General features: G+C 37.0%; 1 protein-coding gene across 1 annotated transcript in view; it reads right to left on the reverse strand.

Moving 5' to 3' along the window:
* FAM83B (family with sequence similarity 83 member B) overlaps positions 1 to 23,382 on the reverse strand; it is a 90,263-nt gene that overhangs the window by 66,162 nt on the left and 719 nt on the right. Inside the window, exon 2 of the mRNA XM_051854627.2 lies at positions 2,634 to 3,137. Coding sequence (XP_051710587.2) covers positions 2,634 to 3,089 — 456 coding nt within the window. The 5' untranslated portion in view covers positions 3,090 to 3,137. The remainder of the gene's footprint in view (positions 1 to 2,633; positions 3,138 to 23,382) is intronic.

Here is a 23,382-nt window from a genome sequence, read left to right on the forward strand (position 1 = left end):
TGACTTAGCTTTTGAGTAAACGATAGTTGTGAAAACCACACTTAATCTTTAAAATGCAATGTGTTCTGACAGGCTTTTATTTCATAACATTTGCTCTTATTCTTTTAAAACTTTTCACAAGACCTTGTCCAATTACAGGATAAATAATTCTATTAAATGAAGTCAATAGCTTTTTCCTGAATCTTGCAAAAATCTTTACACTGACATATGAAGAAACTTACAAAATATTTATTAAATACACATTTCATGCACATATAGCCAATTTGATGTCAATACTTGTTGCACCTGGGTAAAACTTAGAACACTCCCCAATGGTTTCGAAATAACGGCAGCAAAGTTATCTGCTATGATTTATACTCAACTGTAATTCACTCAGTTTTATAAGATCAAATAACACTCTTTGTTTGAGTTCAACTTGAATAAGGGAAAAATTGTATTTCTTACTGTATACCACTTTGACTTTATGGAGGGGAAACAGGACATTATATTGCTTTATGGTTTGGACTTTAATTTCCTCAGAATGTTAATTTAGGTGGGAGTTTCCAGCCAACAATGACCAGGGAGAGTATATTACTTTGTCTCATTAGATACCCAGCTGTCATATTAGGAAGAAAAATACACCAAGGGATAAAATTAATGTTCGGTTGCCAGTGAGTGTCAGGCCCCAAATTTATGATATCTCCTGAATTATATCTATTTTGTATCACAGAAATGCAATCTAGCTATGGTGTAGGCTGATGATTATGTAACTATTGAGTCACCACAATAGCAACCCTAATCTCCACAAATGCATTTCTAAATTTTCCTTTAACACTACCCAACAGCATATCAAGTCCCCAACCAGAAATTAGCAAATGTTAATATACTTGTTGCTTTTACAAGTACTCATACATATTCTTGAATTTTGTTTTGTTGTTTTATACAGCACTAAAATTGCTCAGAGAACAGGATAGTATAATTTCAAATGCTCATTTCAGAAAATTCTATTGAGTTTTTTTGAGGACTGAAATTTAGAAAAGTTGAATACTCAATTTTTTTGAATACTCAAATTCAGAAAATTTGAATATTCAGTTCAAAAAGCTGAACTGACAGTTCAGCTCATCAGTAAGTTTGGTTGCCTACTGTGTTGATTCTGTATCTAACTTTGCACCTTTCTAAATGTTTATTTATTTGTTTTTATTTGAAAGGCAGAAATAGCCAGTGCAAGAGCAAGAGCAAGAGAGAGAGGGAGGGAAAGGTCTTCCATCTATTGGTTCTTTCCCCAAACGCTGGACCAGATCGAAGTTAGGAGCCCTGGAACTTCATCCAGTTCTCTCATATGGGTGGCAGAAATTCAAGTAATTGAGCCATCATCTTTTTCCACCAGTGTAAAGCTGAATCAGAAGCAGAGTATACAGGACTTGAACCAGGCACTCCAATAAGAAATGTGGGAGTTCCAGGCAGTGGCTCTACCTGCTGCACCATAATTTTTTAAAAAAACTGGAATAGAATAGTACTTCCTTCAACAATATCCTGCTAACGAAATTAGAGCTAAAACATCAGATCACTGCATTCCAAAGGGTTTGGGGGGAAATCAGCTTACATTCACAATGCCTACATTCAACACTAGCCTCAGTACACTCTTTCTCCAGTACATGATTGTTAGGATTTTAGTTAGGATTTTTGTCTTGCAAATGACCATGTTACTACAAAGTTCAAGGGTCTGATATATCTGTACTTCATAAAAACATGCTTTTTAAAGCATTTGTTTGTCTTACTGACATGGAAGAAAGCAATGCCATATATGTGTGCATCATAAAGTCCATTTTATAAACCATATAGATTTCCTGAACTTCTATATCAGATAATTCCTGTAACTAATAAATAGACAATTAATAGTTAAAAATCACATATTTTAAAACTCTAAGTTGAACTTGGGAAATTCTGTTGTATTTTCCAGAGTGTCTACCATGGAGCTGAGCATATAAATTTAAAAATCCCCAATAACTTCTACTAAATGATTGATAACATTTCTATAATTTCACTTAAGCTCTAAAATAGATCTGTGAAGTTTAAACACCACTATCAATATCAGATAGAGAGCACTAAAGCCCTATAATACTAACTACTTTAAGACCTTACTTGAAATTTTTACTTTATCATGTTAATTTTATATTGCTTCTATACAACTTAGGAAACAAGTAAAATGAACATTTATTTAATAGTGTAAATTATATCCACAGCAAGAATTATTACTTTGACCTGTTGAGAAAAGACAAAATTTTACCAGACCCTAAAGATACTCATATTTCCTTTCAGAGATTAAGAAAAAAAAATAATTGCTTTAAACTTAGGAAAGTGTCTAGTCATCTTATTCCCAGTCCATACTTCTTAGCCTTTCAAGATGGGTTTCTTGGGTATGTAATAAAGAGAAGGAAATCTCCACTTTTCGCAGGGACCTACTGCCACCTACTCAGATAAATGCAAACAATGGGAATTAACAGCCTTCCCATATATCCATAAGTATATTTCATGAAAATAGGCATGCTGACACATACAGAGATCTTTTTATTAACATGCATATCTGTTATACTACTCTCTGTACTTTCCCACTTATTTCAAATTTTTAATTTTCAAAATAGAAATGTTATTACCTTTCTTGCTTCCTTTATCATCTTCCTAATAGTTTCCTTTATTGTAAGTAGGTGTGCTCTTGGTGGATGAAAGAGGAGTTCTATATGGGTATTCCCTAAGATTCCAGGCATCACATATGGCCAACCCAGGTCAAGATTCGGAGCTTCCACATCAGACTCAATAGGCCAGTAAGTCCCTGATGATGAGGTATCATCGCAGGAGTTATCAGTACCATGCGCTGTATTCTGTGCAACCTTCTGGACATTTTTCAAAATATAATTAACTTCTTCTTCAGCTAGAAAGTCTGAAACTCGTTCTTTGGCAAGAAATTCTTGATATGCTTCTAACCCATGTTCAATCAGTGTATCGATGGCTACTCGATACCATTCCTTATAATGAGGTTCAATGTAGTTGTCAGATTTACAGTCATCATTCAAGGAGGACAGCATCGATGAGGTCTCCATGCTGGCAAGCATTTTACAACGGCACTTTCAAATGTCCATTCATGCAGTGGTGAGAGGTAGCTGGGTATTTAAAAAGAAAGAAATCAACAACAGTTATAACTCTGTAATCAAATGCTTTTACCACAAATGTCAACTATTAATTTTATATGTACTCATTTCTATTACTAAAAGCTCAAAATGACATGTATTTCATATACAAAATGACAGTGATAGAACCATAGACCACATATCTATCACAAATAAGCTAAACAGATTTCATTCACAGACCGCTGGCTGAATTTCCTTTGCCAAAATATCTCTACTTCCAGTCAGTTTCCCACTTAAAACAACATGCCTTTCTCCAGGACATCCAGAGTTTCTTAAGTTTAATCTGGGACTATACATTCTGGTTTCAGTTTCTAGAAGTCTTTTTGGTTTGGTTTTAAAATAGAATTAGACTACAATCCATGCCTGCTCAGCCATTAATACAAGTTGCTACTGAGTAATTATTATGCATATATTAATATGCTGGATGAAATGTAAGCAGCACAAAACCACAGTATTCTAGAAATTTATTAATTGAAAGAAAAAAATACACACAAAATTATTAGTTGCCTCTTTGAACCAAGACATATACCGTTAACGGACAAAACGAGTATTATATATCCATACTCATTAGTTAATGTCTATATGCAGTGCTTTAAGGACAGAAGCAAGTAGGGGTCATTGAGGAATAAATGAGTTATGGAAACTCCTGTGCGGGAGTTGGCTCCAGCTAAACCTGTTGCTATAAGTACAAACCTAAGAAGATGGCAAAAAGAAGTGTGCACACTCCAAGCAAGGAAATAATATAAACCAAAGCACAGAATTAGCAAAAGTAGATCTTGGTATGCTGGAAAACAGGGTCCTTTTGCTGAGTGGGAGATAAAGCTGAACAAATGGAGCCAGCTGGAGGGACCAGGAGATTTTTGTGATTCAGGAAAATTTGTGTCTAAGACAATTAGTTTAGCGGCAGCAGGGAACTAGAGGGCACACAAGTAGCTTAAAGGAAAGTCTTTCAGTGTTTAAAAACCCAGTGAGGAAGGTGATAAGAACCATCAAGGGATAGTTCAAAGAAAGAACATCTGAGATTTGGGGACTTGACTGTAGATGATAAAGACATTTAAGACATCAGATGGAAATCTACCAATCCAAGTTCACACTTGCAGTTCACAATGACCACCAAATGTTAATCATTCAAGTATTGACTTTCTCCTTCCCCATGGGAGACACTAGGCTGGAATTTACCTAATCAGATAACAGAATTCCCAGTCTTTTGAAATCCTCATCACCTTTGTGTAGATTCACACAAAATTTAACTCTCTGAGGCATGTAAAGCACTAAAAAGCTAATTTGACCAAAAAACACCTTTATCCATGGTCCTGCCCTGATTTAAAATTTCCACTCAAGGGAACCAGCCTGTGGCATGGTAAGGCTAAGCTTCCGCCTGCAGTGCCAATATCCTGAATGGGTGCTGGTTTGTGTCCTGGCTCTTTGTCCAGCTCTTTGCCTATGGCCTGGAAAGTAGTGGAAGATGGCCCAAGTGCTTGGGCCCCTGCAGCCACATGGGAGACCCAAAGGAAGCTCCTGGCTCTTGGCTTCGGACTGGCCCTGCTCTGGCCTCTGGCAGCCTTTTGGGGAGTAAACCAGTGAATAGAAGACCTGTCTCTCTGTCTCTCCCTCTGTCTATCTGTCACTCTACCTCAAATAAATAAGAGAAATATTTTTAAAACAATTTTCCACTTAATTCAGATTTTTCAGCCTCAGACCTTTCAACAATCACATCTAATTTGAGAGTGTAACACAGAAAGCCACTACCATTTGTTAACTCCTGAGCTCAAAATATGTAAAAGGAGTCAGTAGTTAATAATATATCATGGTCACGCAGGAATGCACAACAGAGTCGTAAGTTTTACCCAGGAGTAAGAATCAGAAAATCAGGATCTGACGAGACAGAACCATAAAGTATGGAAATCAAAGGGTGGTTCACTGTATCATTTTAGTAGAGACAATCAGTCTCCATCTCTGGACTCAGAATTTTTACAGAAACATTCTAACAGTATAGAAAGTTTAAAGATTGAATCTGATATAAGAACAAGAGCAAAATGTGTTCTTTTCTGTCACCTGCAGGGCCCACAGCTTGAGTCACAGCTTGATAAAAACCCTAGGCAACTAGAACCATCCCTGGATCCTGAGCCCTGCAGTGCAGCATCTGGGATCTGGATGAAGCAATCTTCCTGACCTAAACAGTACCATGGTGGGACTTTGCACAAGAATGCTCTCCTCAAACGACAAAAGAAGGAACTCTTGTCTGCCACAGTGAAGCCTAAAGCGTGGGGGGAAAATGCCTTTATTATCTAACTAAAATTAACTTCATTTATTGACCTGTACCAGAGAAACAAGCTGAAGCTTCCATAAATTTCTCTTTCATTATAGAAGGTGCCATTTTTTCCCAATAACATTCTATTCAAGATCAGTGGTTAACAACAGGAGAGATCTGTCATCCAGGTGACAATATCTTATGATTTTTAAAATGTAACCACTTTCTGGAATGGGTACTGTTATTGTCATCTCATGGGTAGAAAGACCAGGGATGCTGCTAAATGTATTCCAACACACACATTCAGGAATTATTTGGCCCAAAATGTCAATAATGTTACAATTGAGAAATCCTCAAGTCATTCACTGCATATACATGTGCTATGGTTTATATATGGTTTCACCTCAAAGGTTCCTTTGCTAAATGCTTGGTATGTAATGTAATAACATTGAGAGAGGATGAGACCTTTATAAGTTGGGATCAGTGGAAGATTAGGTTACATGAGCACCACTGTCATGAAAGGGTTAATGCCTTTATCAAGAGACTGGGTTAGTTCTCTCAAGACTGGATAAGGTCTCCTGGGAGTCAGTCAGGTGTAGCTCAACTGGACTGATTACCAAGAGTGCATTTTCATAAAGATGCTCAGCCTCCCTCTCCTCTTTCTCACGTGTGCTGCTTCCACATACAACCATTTCCGGTTTCTGCTATTCTGCTGCGAGCTCACACAACACAAAGCCACCATCAGATGCTGAGCAGATGCCAGCGCCATGCCCTGGAGCCTTCAGAATTCTTAGCTAAATAAAAATCTTTAAATTACACGGCTTCAAGTATTTTGTGATAGCAACAGAAAATGGACTAGGATGGCAAGGCATCATACTACTAATTGATCGTTTTTCAACATTCATCAAAGTTATCTTTTGTGATAATGCTCATTTTTAACAAAGAAACAGTTTGTATTCACTTGAATCAATCAATTTACTTAAACATAATTTCCTAAGTTTAAGAGATGTGTGGTTCTGATTTGCTATTTCTAGTCCACAAATGGAGAATATCCATGGTTACACAAGAAATCACATCTATTATTCATAATTGTTAAATTGGTTGCTAATTAAAAAGATTAATTTCTTTAAATTTTTAAATTTAACTTTTGAATTCCTAGGGCATGTAATAGTGAATGTCTGTGACCCATTTTGAAGTTAAAGTTTTAGTCCTTTAAATATTATTTTGGATATTTTTCTTTGCAAATAAAACATTCAGCCAATGTAAAATAATTCATTTTTAAAGACTGTGTATTTATTTATTTGAAAGGCAAAGACACAGAGTAAGAGGCAGATAGAAAGAAATAGAATTCCCATCCGCTGATTCACTCCCCTAATGCCTGCAATATCTGGGGATGAGCCAGTCTGAAGCCTGGAGCCAAGGATTCAATCCAAGTCTCCTACATGTGGAGCAGGCACCCAAGTACTTGAGCAATCACCTGCTACATTCCCAGAGTGCACATTAGCAGGAAGCTGGGATCAGGAGTAGAGCCAGGACTGAAATCCTGGTACTTCAATATGCTATGCAGGTGTCGCAAGTAACATCTTTACCACTATACCTAATGCCCATCCCTGAAAGCAAAATAAAACCAAAATGATACTGACAAAAATTAATTATGGAAGAAAAAAACAGTTGCAAATGAGAAAAAAGTGAAATGACGTAGGACTATTCAAATAGTCAATGTTAGCTGCCATGCAGAAAAACATATTATAGGAATAATATAACAGCCATAAGCAATGAGGTAAGATATTATGGAAAGAGTAAGGATAAGAAATAACATTTGATATTGCCTTGTGGGAGAAGTTTTCTTCTAGCTACCAACTACTGACAATTCATTTATCACACAACCAATGTACAAAGGGATGCTTGTGAAGCAAACATCTACAAACAACTTTTAACAGAGATCAGCAAAGTAAAGTCAGTTGCATAGATGCTTACTACAATACAACAGCATCTGCAGTTAGTTCCAGACTTAGTATTGCACCCCCAAGAGCCTCACTGAAAATTTGGAAGGTTTTATTGGAGATAAAATATTTAGGTATGCCTTTCAACATATAAAAAAAACAGGTATCATTTTTATTAAAAACTGCAGAACACTTCTGGGAAGCATATATTCTTTTAATACATACAGTAGAGTTAATAAGTAGAGAGATAAAAAGATTCTCACCATGACTTAAAAGTTGAGCAGACCACTATGCTTACCTATCAGTTAAGTGACTCATTCCAAATATCACAATTTGCTTTTGATATTGAATATTTAGGGTCATTACTGGCTGGTGATAATTCCAAATTTAATCTTTATAAATGCAAAGTATATAAAATAAAGCATAGAAAAATGTATTTCAATTCATGGCCTACTCTGGAAAACAGTCTGGCAGTTTCATTTATGAAATTAAACACCCGGGGCCGCTGCTGTGGCACAGTGAGTAAAACTGCTGCCTGCAGTGCCGGCATCCCATATGGGCACCTGTTCAAGTCCCGTCTGCTTCACTTCCACTCCAGCTCTCTGCTCTGGTCTGGGGAAGCAGTAGAAGATGGCCCAATCCTTGGGCCCCTATGCCAGCATAGGAGCCCCGGAAGAAGCTCCTGGCTCCTGGCTTTGGATTGGTGCAGCCCTGGCCGTTGCTGCCATCTGGGAAGTGAACCAGTAGATGGAAGACCTCTCTCTCTCTCTCTCTCTCTCTCTCTGCCTCTGCCTCTCTGTAATTCTTTCAAATAAATAAATAAATCTTAAAATAAAAAAGGTTCAGAAAAAAAAAAAAAACTAAACACAAACTAACATGATACAGCAACTGAAGACATAGGATTTTTCCAAAAAGTGAAAAAAAAATACCAAAAAAGCATGCACTTGAATGCTCATAGCAGCTTTATTCATAACAATCCCAAACTGGAAACAGCGCAAATGCCCCTTAGCAAGAGAAAATTCAACTCTGTGCACCAAAACTGGGCACATTATTCAGTGCTAGAATGAATGGATAAATGACATATGGAACAATCTGACTGAATCTGAGGGAATTATTCTAAGTGAAGACACAGGAACCCTTAATGTTACGTGGTGTATGCTTCATTCATGAAATGATAAAATTATAGATATGGGGGTCAGATTAGTGATTACCAGGGAGAAGAAAGGTATATGGGGAGCTCAGGTGGAGGTAAAGGTAGGCATGGCTATAAAAGGACAATAAGAAGGATTTTTATGGTGATAGAAATTTTCTGTATCTTGTTAGCATTGGCATCAATATGCTGATTGTGATATAGTACTATAGTTTTACAAAATGATAACACTGGGAAAATCTGGGTAAGGACTAAACAGAATTTTTCTGTATTACTTCTCTCATCTGTACGTGATTCTACAATTATCTCAAAATAAAAATTTAACTAAAAATCACATTGATGAGCAGTTTCATGAGCCTTAGATAGAAAAACAAATATCAAATATATACATATATTCGTATATGTATATCACAACAAATGTGTATATATATATATAAACACACACATACACATATATAAAACACAGAATGCTAGAACTCATCTGTAGAATAAAACTGCAAAGAAAAATCCTGCTTCATCAGTGACCATGAACCTCTTGCACAAGCCACGGGTGCCTACAAGCCTAAGTTTGCACATGTGTAGAAAGAAGGGTAGCAACAGTCTTTACCTAATTGTGATATTCTAAGGAAAGTAGGGAACTGCACTTCAAATATTTAGTTTTTAACATTATGTTTATTATATTATATCAACATTTTCACAATCTGTTAGTATGATTACTATAAAGATAAAAATAAATTTGGTCATAACAATTTATTTAATATTCTCAAAACAGGAATGTCTTCTGTCTTACCATTAGCAATGTCACACAATTTGTAACTATTTCATCACGTACAATATAAAACTAACAACTAAACTTAGTTGCAATTTGTTTACTGTTTCTGATCTGAACAAACTCACTGAAAAGATTTCTGAAATTATGAAAATATTTCAAAGAGAAATTACAATTTTTTAAAATCACAGATAATCTGAGGCTATAATTACCTAAAATGTGAGTAGATGACCCAAAATTAAGACTTTGAAAGAAATGCAAAAAGATCAAAGGTGTTAATATTGCTATGGTTCCCTTCCTAACCCTGTCTAAGGCTGGTTCTTTTCAACTACTAAACACTGCTATAGATTCCGCTTTGTCCTCCACCAGATATGCTGAAGTTCTAATCTTCACTAACACAAAGATGAGCTTATTTGGAAATAGGATCTTTGTAGATGTAATCAAGTTAAAATGGTTGGAGGTAGGTCTTATCCAACATGACTGTCTTTATAACAAGAGAAGAGACACAGACAGGAGCAGGAGAGCTCCAAATAACTAGGGAGACAGACTGGAATGCTGTTCTGCCAGCAACACCAGAGATAACAGAAAGACATGGGAGAGATTCTCCGCTCCCCAGACCCCTCACCAGAGCACTCCAAAGATATGGATCTGCTGATAATCTGAGTCCAGACTTCTGGCCTTCAGACTGTGAACACTTTCTTTTTGTTTTAAGCCAAATTTTGCAGTATTTTGTTATAGCAGCAGTGCAAAGCTAATATAAATGCATGCAAAAATTATTAGTATTTTTAAACCTTAAATATTGTAAATAAAGGAACTTGATTAATAAATAAGTAATCTATCATCTGGAAAATATTCAAATGTTTTTTCTACTTTATATAATATCATAAAACTAGTTTTCTGATATGACTTAAATGTATATTTTCAATACTGGTACAAAATTATCAATATAATCTTTTTCTTAAGTTAACTATATGTATATCAAATTGTCATCTTAAATTTCTGGTAGTCAAATTAGAAGGGAAACAATATTGGCAGCTAAGAATTTGGAGGAGGGGGATATCTATGATTTTCAACTGCTTTGTTCATACACTCATTTTATCAGACAGATATTTTCAAACTATCCTCTATGAGACATTTCCTCACATTCTTTGGATACACATTTTGATATGCATACAGTTAATTTAAAAGAAATACTGATTTGAGAATTTTGTCTCAATATTTGAATTATTGCAAAATATACACTGAAATGTCTACTCAAAATCTTAGGGAATGTTTCGTAAAAATAATTTGAAAATAGTTATCTGATAAAATCATGATCTATGACCAAAGCAGTAGAAAAATCATGGATATCCCCCTCCTCCAAATTTTTGGCTGCTGGTATTGTTTCTCTTCTAATTTGATTACCAGAAATTTAAGATGACAATTAAAGAAGCCACTATTAAATTAAAAACTAACTATAATACTCAAGCTGTCAAGTGCAATTTGATAGTTGACTCATTAAAACATTCTAATGTGCTTTTTAATAACACTTTTGACAAAATGGCTCACTAGCACAGATTACAGTCATTCACACAGTATGATTTCCAGCAGGCCAAGTAACACATGAACAAATGGCTTAGTCACAGGGTGCTGGGTACAAACAGCTCCATATGTGGATTGCCAGTAGAATCACTCATGTTATCAAACTCGTGAAAGGGACAAACCTAAATAACTGCCATTCATTTTAATAAATCTTAAGTGGAAAATCCATTTGCTCTGTACTTAATAATTTTTTTTTAATTTCCTTAATCTATTTACACTGGAAGGTGGAGGTAATGATATAATTTTCACACCAATATAATTCCAGAGTTTGTTGGAACTGTTATTCAATATATTTTTCAGCACCAATCTGAAGAACAGTAATTTCAGATATCAGGAAAAAAAGAAAAAGTTTTCTAATATATGTTAATGATATGAGAACATTTAGATGCACTGTCATTTGCAAGCATGTATTGAGTAATTCCTATAGAGAAATTCATGAGAAAAACAAAGCATTTACTGAGAGAACAACTACTGAATGGTCAGATTCTAGAGAATTACTCCAAGGATGGTTTAAATTCTAAGTGAAATCAAGGTAAGTTACTCTCTTGCCAACACCTAGACTTTGCTGAAATGCTTCCTACCACTATATTAGCAACCCAGAAGCTCCAATGCATGGAGCAAGGCTGTCCTAATGAAGATGTGCTATTCTTGGTTTGGCTCTGATAAGGACGTGCAACAATCATTTAGATAAATGAATAGAAACATTGACACAATCTGCAGAACTTAGCATATGTGTGTGTGTATATATATATATATATATATATATAATGTGCCAGAACATTCAAAATTCTGTAAGAGTAGTAAAGCAATAAATCACGATGAGTAATATTAATTCAATAAATTCAGAGGTGTGAGTTTATTTTGAAGTACAGAATTGGGCAGGATTTGATGACTACCATGTCAGGAAGAACAGCAGAAAAATCAAAATATTCAATCCAGGAAGAACACTAAAGAAGATGCACAGTAGTCTTCAGTTACGGGAAGCAGGAAAGTCAAATAATCCTAAGGACTAAGTGTCAACTCTCAGCTTGGCTCGCTGCTTAGTGGGTACAGTGGCTCAGGTTTTCACTTTGGCTCTACCATTTACAGGTTATAAGACCTCAGTCACATTAGGTAAGGGCTCTAAAATCAGTTTGTCACCAGCAAAACAAACAAAATAACAGCAGCAACCTCAAAAGATTTCTCTGAAGTCTAAATAACATGAAAGCTGCCAAGTCTGTATTTGTTACAAAAACTGCTGAAAATTTTTGTTAGCAACATGGGATGGGATTTTATTTAAAAATAAACTGTTTAAATTAATTTCACCAAGCTTCCTCTTTATGTATGCATTAAGAGGACAGAATTTTTAGATGGTGTCCTATAGGGTAACAAGCTGAATGCTCTTAGCTTTGAAATTCTACAGCGATACTTAACTTTGCCCTCTGAAAGGATCTATGATGTGTGCGAACATTGCTGTGAGGTTAGGAGGTTTAGTCAAGTGTTTCCTGCACTGGTGTGCCAGAAACTACTCACTGTCCCTTCCTCTGAGGTAGCCTTCAACATTTGCCTTCATTTATTAAAATTTATTTAATTAAGATGTGAAGCTTAACAAAAGCAAAAAAATTATTGATCAATTTAGATCCCTGAATTTATAGATGAGGAAGCTGGATGCCCAGGGAGAATATGGACTCAAATTGCACAGTGACACATTCTGAGTAAGAACTCAGGTTTGTTTACTGTCACTTAGGATTCTTCCCACAATCCCAGTTTCTAAGGCAGGTGCAGTTCCCTCACTGTTGTCAGAGTATGTACTAGTTCACCCCAATAAAATTCCAAAGCTGCTTGGCTACACCTCCTCCTATTGTTCCCCTTCTCCTGTGTCCCATTTTCGGTAGCCCAGGTGGCCATGCAATCTGGATAGGCCCATACCTTCTCAAAATTATGGCCTCACACAAGATTCTGAGAGATTTGCTTCTGAATCTTGAATATTTTACATGGGATTCATAACTCGTTTTATAAATTCACATAATATTTAGATCCATAAAGAACCCAAGGGATCACATTGTAGACTAGTCCTTCATTCTATGAGTAATAGATATTTTGATAAGGTCTTTTGCACATTGGGGCATTTTGCAGCAACTTAGTGAATTTAACATTAAATTCTCACCTTACAAAAAATTTCCCAATAATGTAAATCACCATGATATTCTCACACACTCCTAGAGAATGTCAAGAACAAGAGCAAGGAGTTGAGGCTCAGGAAGTTCTGCAGTGGACATGCAGCAAACATGTTCAGAACAGTTCTGTTTTCATAGAACATTCTTCAAGTACCTTTATGATGGAAGCTTTTACACTGAAGGTATATGATTCATGTCAAATTAAGTTCTGTGTATGGGATGAGGTAATATTTGAGTGTTTTTTCATACACATGAAATGTCTATTCCCTCGTAGAATGTCTTCATACATTTGTTCGACATTACATCCCTACATAATTGAGGCCCTATTTCTTGGTTCTTTCTTCTGTTCCAGGGATCTCTACATCTATCCCATGAGCCAAATACTACACAGTTTTTATTACTTTAGCTTAATAATTGGTCTTGAAATAGTACATGCTCTCTACTTTGCTCTTCTCTTTCAACATTGCTTAAGATATTCTAGACCTTTCTCATTTCCAAAAACATTTTAGACTCAGCTTCACAATGTGTTTTCTGTTTTGTTTTTTTTTTTTTTTAATCAGGATATAACACAGGAATAGCCAAACAGAAAAGACACATAAGACACAGAATACGGAATAGGGAAAATAGCAAGTTTCCAAGCTCTCTCTATGGAATATCAGCCTTGCAAAAAGTCAGCATGTTCACCAACTCAGTAGTTCTCATTTCATTTTTTTTTAAGTTAACCAGACAACATTATATACCTGTGTGTCCCAGTGCACAAAACAAGGATATAGAAAGTTTCTTCTGGTGGTTTTTATAGCATGTGGAAATTCTTATCATGGTGTTATGTGAATAACAAACAGGTTATAAAACTAAATTGGTAAAATTATGAATGAGAAAACACAAAAACAAAAGGAAACACACACAACAAAGTTGGTTTTCTTTGGTAGCTCTATGGATGATTTTTTAAAACTTCTTTTCATTTTTCCATATGTAATAAATGCATTTCAACAATTATTTTTGACTTTAGAATAGCCTCATGTCTTCTCATTCATATACTTAAGAGATTGCAACTGGTGCCACAAAGCCCTACATATAAAGCAGTTTAATAATTCTTACAGAGCAACATATGAACAAGTACAGAATAGTCAAAAACTAAAGGTGTTTGAGAACAGGGATCATAAAGGAAAAAATAAAATAACCAAATACACGTAATCAGGGCTCAGCAAGCAACTCACTGACACAGCATCATTACAAACTTCGAAGAGCTATTGCTAGAGCCACTGCGAGGAGCTCCCACAGCAATCCTATGTACATGTTATCACTTCTCCAACATTATTTAAGTGAATTTTTCTCTACCCTTCCCACTGGATTACTAGCACTGTGAGGAAATAATGCATCTAATTAGCACCATTCTTAATGCTCAGTATGTAACTATATTTTTTTAAGATTTATTTGAAAGTCTGAATTATAGAGAGAAAGAAAGAGAGAAACAGATTTTCCATCTGCTGATTCACTCCTCAGATGGCAACAATGACTGGGACAGGGCCAGGCTGCAGGCAGGAGCTTCATCTGGGCCTCCTACATGGGTGGCAGGGGCCCAAGTTCTTGGATCATCCTCCACTGCTTTCCAAGGCATATTAACAAGAAGCTGGATTGGGAGTGTGGCAGCTGGGACTGGAACCCGTGCCCATAAGGGGATGCTGGCATTAAGGACAGCAGCTTTATGCACTATGTCACAATGGTGGCCCCAATAATAATCAGAACTCCATTGATTATTGTCAAAGTAATTACATAAACTGATAGGTCTATATCAAAAAACCTAAGTATTAATTTCAAATGAGTACTTTTTCAGAATAGATATGATATCAAGTGTCTTGGGGATTGTTCCTAAAGTTTGCATTTTTCATCATTTAATTATGTTAAAGTCATTTTGCAAACTGTTACTTGCTGTGCATTTAAATTAATCATAATGAAACTTTTAATGCTTGGGTTTTTCAACACAAACAGTGATACAAATTAGCCGTAAAGCAAGACTCATTTTTCTTGCGTTTCTGATATCAGTTTCATTTTTACAGAAATTTATTTCAGTGGGAAGAAATGATTAATTGGGTGTTTAAACGAATCATGATTATGAATGCTTGGTATATCATTAAAGTAGAAATGGAGGAAACACTATTCCAGAGAAGCCCCTGGGAACTTGAAAAACCTATATTTTATTACTTGATACAACAGAGCAGCATCAGACTTCTATTTGTCAAATAAATCATACACATATGAACACAGATTTTGTTATCAAAGACATATGTCTCAAAAGGAAGACAAAACATGCAACATGAAAATCTCTTCTCGGGGTCTGCACTGTGCCATAGTTGGTAAAGCCATCATCTGTAGTGCCAGCATCCCATATAGTCACTGGTTTAAGACTTGGCTGCTCCACTTCCAATCCAGCTCTCTGCTATGGCCTGGGAAAGCAGTGGAAGATGGCCCAAGTGCTTGAGCTTTTTTATCTGCATGGAAGACCTGGAGGAAGCTCCTAGCTCCTGACTTCAGATGGGTGCAGCTCCAACTATTGTGGCCATTTGGGGAGTGAATAGGGCAGATGGAAGACTTCTCTCTCTCTCTCTCTCTCTCTCTCTCTGCCAGTCTCTGCCTTTCTTTAACTCTTCCTTTCAAATAAATAAATAAATCTTTAAAAAAAGGAAAAAGAAAAACTCTTCTTGAAAATACTAGATAGTAGAAGAAATTATTTTTAAATAATGTCCATCGTTAGCACCAATGGTATATGAAAATCATTGCTGATATATGCTGAATGTTGGGTTCTAGAAAAAGCTAAGAACTGCTCCTGAATGTCATCAGTTACTTGTTTTCCTGTTGTCAGAGTTTAGATTTGGGTGCTCTGCTTATCTCTGTTTGAATCTTCCATCTCATTTCTCCACCCAGGTTAAGGTCCAATCTTAGAACCAGGATGACTCACACCTCTCTGCACTTGACTGTTCCCCTAAGCTCTAGACACCATATCCAACTGGTATGTAACAGCTCTGAGTTTCTTTCTTTCCACTTAACAACCTGAGTTAATCTACACCCTAGTGTTTTTATACTCATTATCCCATTTGCCTGGAATGTTCCTTTTTTCACTCCTTACTTATATGTCATCTCCTTAAAGAGCTTTTCCAGAGCACCCATTTTAAATAGAACAAGCCCTCTCTGCCAAGAAATTACAATGTGAAATAATTAAGGCATTTATTTCTTTACTTGCCATTGTCTGCATCCTTCTCCCTAGAACAGGCCACTGAAGGGGTATATTCTAATTTATTTGTACCCTATTGTATTGATGACTCCAAATTTTTAGTAGCATTGCTATCTTAGAAAAAGCCTATTCTCTCACAGTACAAGTGTGTTCAGTTCCTCCCTCACTATGTAATTATAAAAGAAAAATACATAGGGATCTATAACCTACTCCTTGCTTGTTTGACCTGCTTTTCCTTCTCTCACCACTCAATATCCATCCCCAATTCCCTTAATTCTACAGCAGGTGGGAATCAAGGCCTTTCAAACTCAGTTTCAGTACCTACTGTCATTTATAACAAAGATATATCTAGAAAAACCCTGGCATCAACAAGAGCCCTATGGACTGAAACGCTGAACTTGTCATGTACACTCTAGTTGCACCTTTTGATTCTACTTAAGACAATAAAAGCCATTCTTGGTACACTGACATTTACAGAGTGAATGACTCAGGTAAACATAATAAATATGTGCTCCAGCATGGGCATTTGGCACAATAGTTAAGACACTGATTGGCTCAGGAAGTATCTCATACCACAGTATCTGGTTTCGTGTCCTAACTCTGCTTCCTATCCCAGCTTCCTGCTAATGTTGCCCCTGGGAAGCAGCAGATGATGGCTCAATTGCTTGGGTCCCTGCCACCCATGTGGGAGACCCGGATTGAGTTAATGGCTTCTGGTTCTGGCCTGGCCCATCCCAGGCTGTAATAGGCATTTGGTGGAGTTTACCAGTGAATGGAAAATCTCTATCACTGTCTGTCTGTCTGTCTCTGCTTCTCTGCCTTTCAAATAAATAATTATTTTAAAATGAAATACATGCTCCAATATGAACTATTAACTATTAAAATGGCTTCTCAAATACCGTTAACAAAAGCAGTATCTCATCTATCAAAAGGCAAAACACTACACATAAAATATCTTCTAAAAAATGTTGGGGAGCCGGTGCTGTGGCACAGCAGGTTAAAACCCCAGCCTGCAGCACCAGCATCCCATATGAGTGCTGGTTTAAGTCAAGGCTGCTCCACTTCCAACCCAGCTCCCTGTTGATGCACCTGGGAAAGCAGCAGAGGATGGCCCAAGTCCTTGGTCTACTGAACTCACATGGGAGACCTGGCTTTGGATTGGCTCAGTTCCGGCCATTGCAGACTTTTGGGGAGTGGACTGGCAGATGAAGACAGTCCCCCGCCTTCTGTCTCTACTTCTCTCTGCAACTCTATCAAATAAATAAAATATATCTTTAAAAAAAGTTGGGCACAGCTATAAAAAGTTAAAGCATTGGCCAAGTATTTGCTCTAACAGTTAAGATATCTATGTCCCATATCAGAGGATTAATTTTTAATCAAGCCTGACTAGACATCTACCTAACAATGGAATAACGTGTTTTTCATTTTTCCCCCTGGAACTAGCAATAAAATCTGATCAGAAAATGAGCCCATCCTTTTATCCTTTTCTAAATAACCTTCTTGACTGGCTCCTCTCACTTGTTTAGGCAGCACTCGAACATATTGAGTTTAATAAGTAAGTGACAAATAAGAGACCCATCTTTGCAATATATAAAATGCTCCTGGATTTATATAAATGGCTCTCTAGTTCTTGTGAAAATGAGGTTGAACAGCAACCTTGGTCTGTGTTGTCTCTCTTCATAACTGTGTTCAACTCCTTTGACAGAAGGCTAGCCTGAACTGTGGTAGTGGTGACATAAAACTATGTTTACAGAACAGTGTCACAGTTGCTTACACCACACCTGAACCCGGAAATACACCTGGTAGCTCCTTGGTTTTACTTTCATTTGTCCTTAAGGCCCACTCCAGTGTAACAATAAGGGGCATGGCCACAGAGTGCTGTGACTATCACTGGTTAGCTTCCCTCCATGACACGTGTGTGTGTGTGTGTGTGTGTGTGTGTACTCACATACATGCAGGTCTGTAAATCTTGCTTTTTCCAATCCTCTGAAGCTCGAAGTCAGGATTTTTAAAGCAGAACTCCTCTCTTAGTATCTCAATTTACATTTTCCTGAAGAGATGCAGCTGATCTTTACCACTTCCTAAATCATCAGGTATTAAGACCCTCGTAGCTGACCATGGTATCATCAGATTACATTATCCAATACTGTCTTGTCTTTGCTTCAGTTCTAACCATCCTCTATATAAATCAAGATATTATTCAGACAAAATGTATACAAAATAAACTAAATTATTTTGGGGAGACTAGCATCACTATGTTGCTATATTAAAATCAAAGATAACGATTAGTTTCCTTAACTCAAATAATTCGTGATTTTATCAAGTCATTTATCCATGCGCGATACCCCTACACACCTACCTGAGATATTTAAGAATTCCTGTCTCAACATGCTGGGAAATATTATCTTCTTTCCAATGTTCCTAGGGATGTTTTATTCTCTTTTCCTTGAAAATGTCTTAATCTAACTCTTTTACATACAAGACTTATGTTGAAAAGGGGTGAATCTACCCTCTAAACAAAATATGAATTTCAAATTGTTTGATGTCCCTCTATTACCAGAACTCTGAGTCATGGCTTTCAGCAGGAATCAAAAGTGGCTGATTTCCCAAAGAATATATTTAATCTGGGTATGCATGAATTGGACTAATATCACACTATAAGTGCTTTATCAATAAAATATTTTTGTATTATTTCAATGCATGGGAACTGTTATTTTCTGCCTGACATTAATATGGAAATTGTAGACTTACACTATAATTTTAACTTTCTTCAGGGTCATATTCCTATTGAGTATTTTTTTTTAAGTTCAACTCTATTCATCACTGGTTTCCCACTTACTTCTTTTGACCTTTGAACAGCTTAAACTTCTCTGCATCCAACACTGACACTGAAAATAACCTTCCTTTGATAATAACATTCTTCACCCATCAATTATCAAATATTTCAAATTACCGAACAGTAGGGCTGTCAGAATATCATATAATTCTGATAATACTCTTCTTTCACTTTTTTCATTATTTTATTGTCTTATTTGCACATGTATTTGAATATTTTAAAGCAATGAACTTTGAAAATGGAAAAAATGAAATTCTTGATTTTAGTGATAAGAGGTTTATCTCATGTTGGGTATAATTGAAGCACAGATAGAAATCACTGGACATGCCAGAAAAAGCAAATATTTAGCTGTAATCAGATGACATTGTATACACTTGTTCCACTGTGAAGAAACAACTTTTTGAATGTATAAACTGCTAGAAATGTAGTGTTAAATACCTTACCCAACACTGAAACTAATTGCTGATTTTATTTATAATGTATTTTATCTATAGGGAACAATATCCCCAGGGTATTATGTATGATTTTTAAGGATTTATTTAATTATTTAAAAGTCAGAATGAGAGAGAGAGGGTGACACCAAAACAGAGAGAGTGAGCGTGAGAGAGATGGATTCCATATGCTGATTCACTCCCCCAAATGGCCACAACAGACGGGGCTGGGCCAGGCTGAAGCCAAGAGTCAGGAACTCCATCTCTGTCTCCCACATGAGTGGCAGGGGCCCAGGTACTTGGATTGTCCTCTGCTGCTTTCCCAGATGCATGAGCAGGCAGCTGGACACACAGTGAACCAGCCAAGATTTAAATCAGCACTCAATATTGAATGCCGGTGTCACAAGTGGCAGCTTAGCCATAATACTGGCCCCTATTTATTATTTTATTATCAAATAATTTTACTTTTGTAGATTTTTAGAAATATAATGTACCAAAGTAGAAAACTGCAGTATCAGAGATGACAGATAGAAAAGTTATAAATAAAAAATAAATATGTGTACAGATGGCAAAAAGCCCTGGAGTAGGGAATGGAACAGAAGGAACAAGATGAAATAGGGTTGAAAAGAAAAGAAGAGATGATAAAGGAAGGAAGTGAAGAGAAAGGAAAACAAATAGAGGAAAGGAAAGAAAGAGAAGCATGAAAAAGCAGAGGGAGAGATGGAAGAGTAGAGACAAAGAGGAGTATGTGGGACAAAAAAAAGATGAAAAGCAAAAGAAAGGTTTGAGACTAGGAAAAAAAAAAAAAAAACATGAGGGGAACACAGTCAACAGTTACTCTGAAAATAACTGCTGTGTTGCACCTTCCTCCAAAAAATAACTCAGAAGTTGTATTTATTTGAGGGCAGAAAAATATTTTTTAAATGAGGAAACAGCTGTTGAATGAGTCAGATGAGATTAAGTATTTGGAGCAACATGCTGTGAAGAATTAAAGCTGTCATTGCTTGTGCATGTATATAAATGATAGCCCAAACATGCCATGTTGAATGATCCTGGTATGGAGGTGGAAGAGGCCGCTACGTTGTTTTAAAAACAGTCTTTTCTTCCCCAAGTGAGTAATGTTTATACAATTAGAGAAGCAACTTGATTTTAAGTGGAGAACTAAAACCCTGCAAAATGAAAATTTGACAAAAGAAGTGGAAATAATGAGCTTCTCAGTGATACTCTGGGGAGACCTTATCTTTCACAAAGTTAGTGAAAAATCTGAGAAGCCAACAGAATTTAAGTACTTGCCCCGAATCACGACTAACCCAGATCAGCTAACGTTCAAAATCACAAACGATAAATGAACTTGTACAGTACCTGCAGGTACTTACAGAGAATACGAAGGGAATACTAAATCAATGGGTCTGATTCTTTCAGTTCTGTTGGTATTTATACTTTTTATTGGGTTTGTAAACTAAGAGCCTCTTTAGATCCAGGAAGAGTAACTTGTAGTTTTTCCTCTCCTCAGAGAAGAACACATTGCTTTGTGGATAATGTTCAAAAAACATATGTTTAATGAGTGGATGGTGTGAAAGCTGCAGTCATGAGATATCATCATTACCATGGAAATTTTGCATAAACTCTTTAATACAGGCCCCTGACAGTGATATGGTGATGACAGCTGAGCCTATGCCTGTATTCAAGAGAGGCTGACCTGACCATTACCATTCTACCTTCCCTGAGGATGGGTAATCTACAAATTATTCAACACACAGCTCAAAAGATAAATGTCATGTGCCTTTAGGAGACATCTGGCCCCACAAAACGTAAACTGAGTAATCAGATGTCCTCAGAAGGAAAGGTTCCCTATATCGCTCATGATCACGTCATGCAAGCACTTCCCAACACAGATGTGCCCCAGGAATATCACTTGTATCATCTCCCCACCCAGGTTCATCTTCCTCATAGCAGCACACAGTCACTGAAGACATCGTTTGCTTCCTGAGCCCTGTACATGTTAGCACCCTGACTCCCTAATGTGACTTCTGCCACTGCCACCATCCCCAACAAATCCGGACATGGCAAACAGATCCTGTACACTGGAGCCAACTCCTTCCCCCAGCTCCTATATCGGTAGCCCACAGCACTTACCCTGCCAAGGAACAGCAGTGTCCACCTGCCCTAGGATTCCTGCTTTATCCTTTGTGGGCTGGGAGCCCTCAAGATGGTGGCCGTGCCTCCCTGCCCATCTCAATAGGAAGGAACTCCTTCTGAAGGTTCTAACATATTTTCACAGAGAAATGTTGGTGATTTTGATACTTGACTGAATTTAACAATTTATACAAATTTATATTTATGTATATAAATTTAAATACAATTCAACTATTTATACAAAATTTCATCTATGGGCTACAAATAACCATTTAAAACTGTTTCCATGGGTGGTGGGGATTTTCTGATTTTCAAAGGAAAAATTCACCAACAAAGTTCTAAAATATACCTCACTTCCAGATTAGATATTAAATAAATGAAAGCACATTTCAGAAGTAACAGATACACTGTGTTTAACAGACTGAATTGTGAAACATCCGTGGGACACGACTTTGCAAGCTGCAAAGCGACAGACATGCAAACTTACCCAACTAGCTAAACAAGGACAACTTGTAATTTTATAAATAATCAGTTCAACTAAGTGGGGCCTTTTCCAAAGATCTTCTCCAAGTAGATTTGGGTTTTAGAAGAGGCCTTCTTTACTGAAATCAGTTTTACCACGATACTCTGTGCAGATTTGGAAATACGACAATATGACATCTTGGAAGCCCCATACCATATGATGTAAGTGAATGAGAAACGAATAGGTAAACTATGTGCTGAAAAAGTCAAGGTCAAAAAAATACTCAGTGAATGAATTTCCACTATAATCTGTGAAGGTGACGTGGTAACAGGAGGGGATATAATGGAAAGAATAATACAATTAATTAATTCATCTCAGTAGTTTAATCAGTTATAAAATAATAACCTCAAGAGCCTAATCACAAAGACATCACTGAGTCAGCACCAGAGGTGTGGTGGCTCATCTACGCAATCCCTTTCAGCAACTGTTCAATTGGGGAGGCTTCCCACAATAAATTCTGCCCATCTGTGGGCTACTGCCTGCCAGTTTTACAGGCGGGATCCACCCAGCCCCTCAGGCAGGCTCTGCAGGGTGCAGCCAGTGCCTTTAATAGGTGTATACACCATGTGTGCCCTTGCCCCAAAAGCAATTAGAAGGTGTGGGGATGTCTACCACTCTGAGAAGTAAAAGAAGATAGGTAAAGACAAACAAAATAAAGACCTACACCTTTTCCTTCATCCTGTTTCTCACACCATTCCCATTCTTTTGTGATCTGGAAAAACCAAAAGACAAGCTTTCTCTTCCAAGTCCCTTTCAACACCATCCCTGTCCTACTGCCAGTCAGCACTGATTCAGCCTCACTCACAGGTTTCCTTGGGGCTCTTGCACTTGTTGGTATGAGAAAGGGAAAGAAGGGAGTTGCCTGCCAGTAACCTGGCAAGGAGTTTAGCAAGGAGAATTTGGAAATGAGCACATGAGCTGTCGGGCACTATAATCTAGCCTTAACTGCTGTCCACCAGCATGTCTGCTTCCTAGTGTTCTGGCTGCCTTACTTCTTATTTCCACTTTTAGATAGGAGCCCCTATCCCCCTATTACCCCACCTGTTCAAGCATAACCAAGATGCTGTGTTCCCACAACCTCCCAGTCTCCTTTACAAAGCACTGTTGTCTCATTTCATTCCCAGGATTCCAGCCACTAACGCATGCACAGCTTCTGCCTCCTCACCCACCTGCTGCAGCTACTAAGTCCTCCAAACACCCCCATACAATAGGC

Source organism: Oryctolagus cuniculus, chromosome 5 (genome assembly GCF_964237555.1).
Source record: "Oryctolagus cuniculus chromosome 5, mOryCun1.1, whole genome shotgun sequence".
NCBI lineage: Eukaryota > Metazoa > Chordata > Mammalia > Lagomorpha > Leporidae > Oryctolagus > Oryctolagus cuniculus.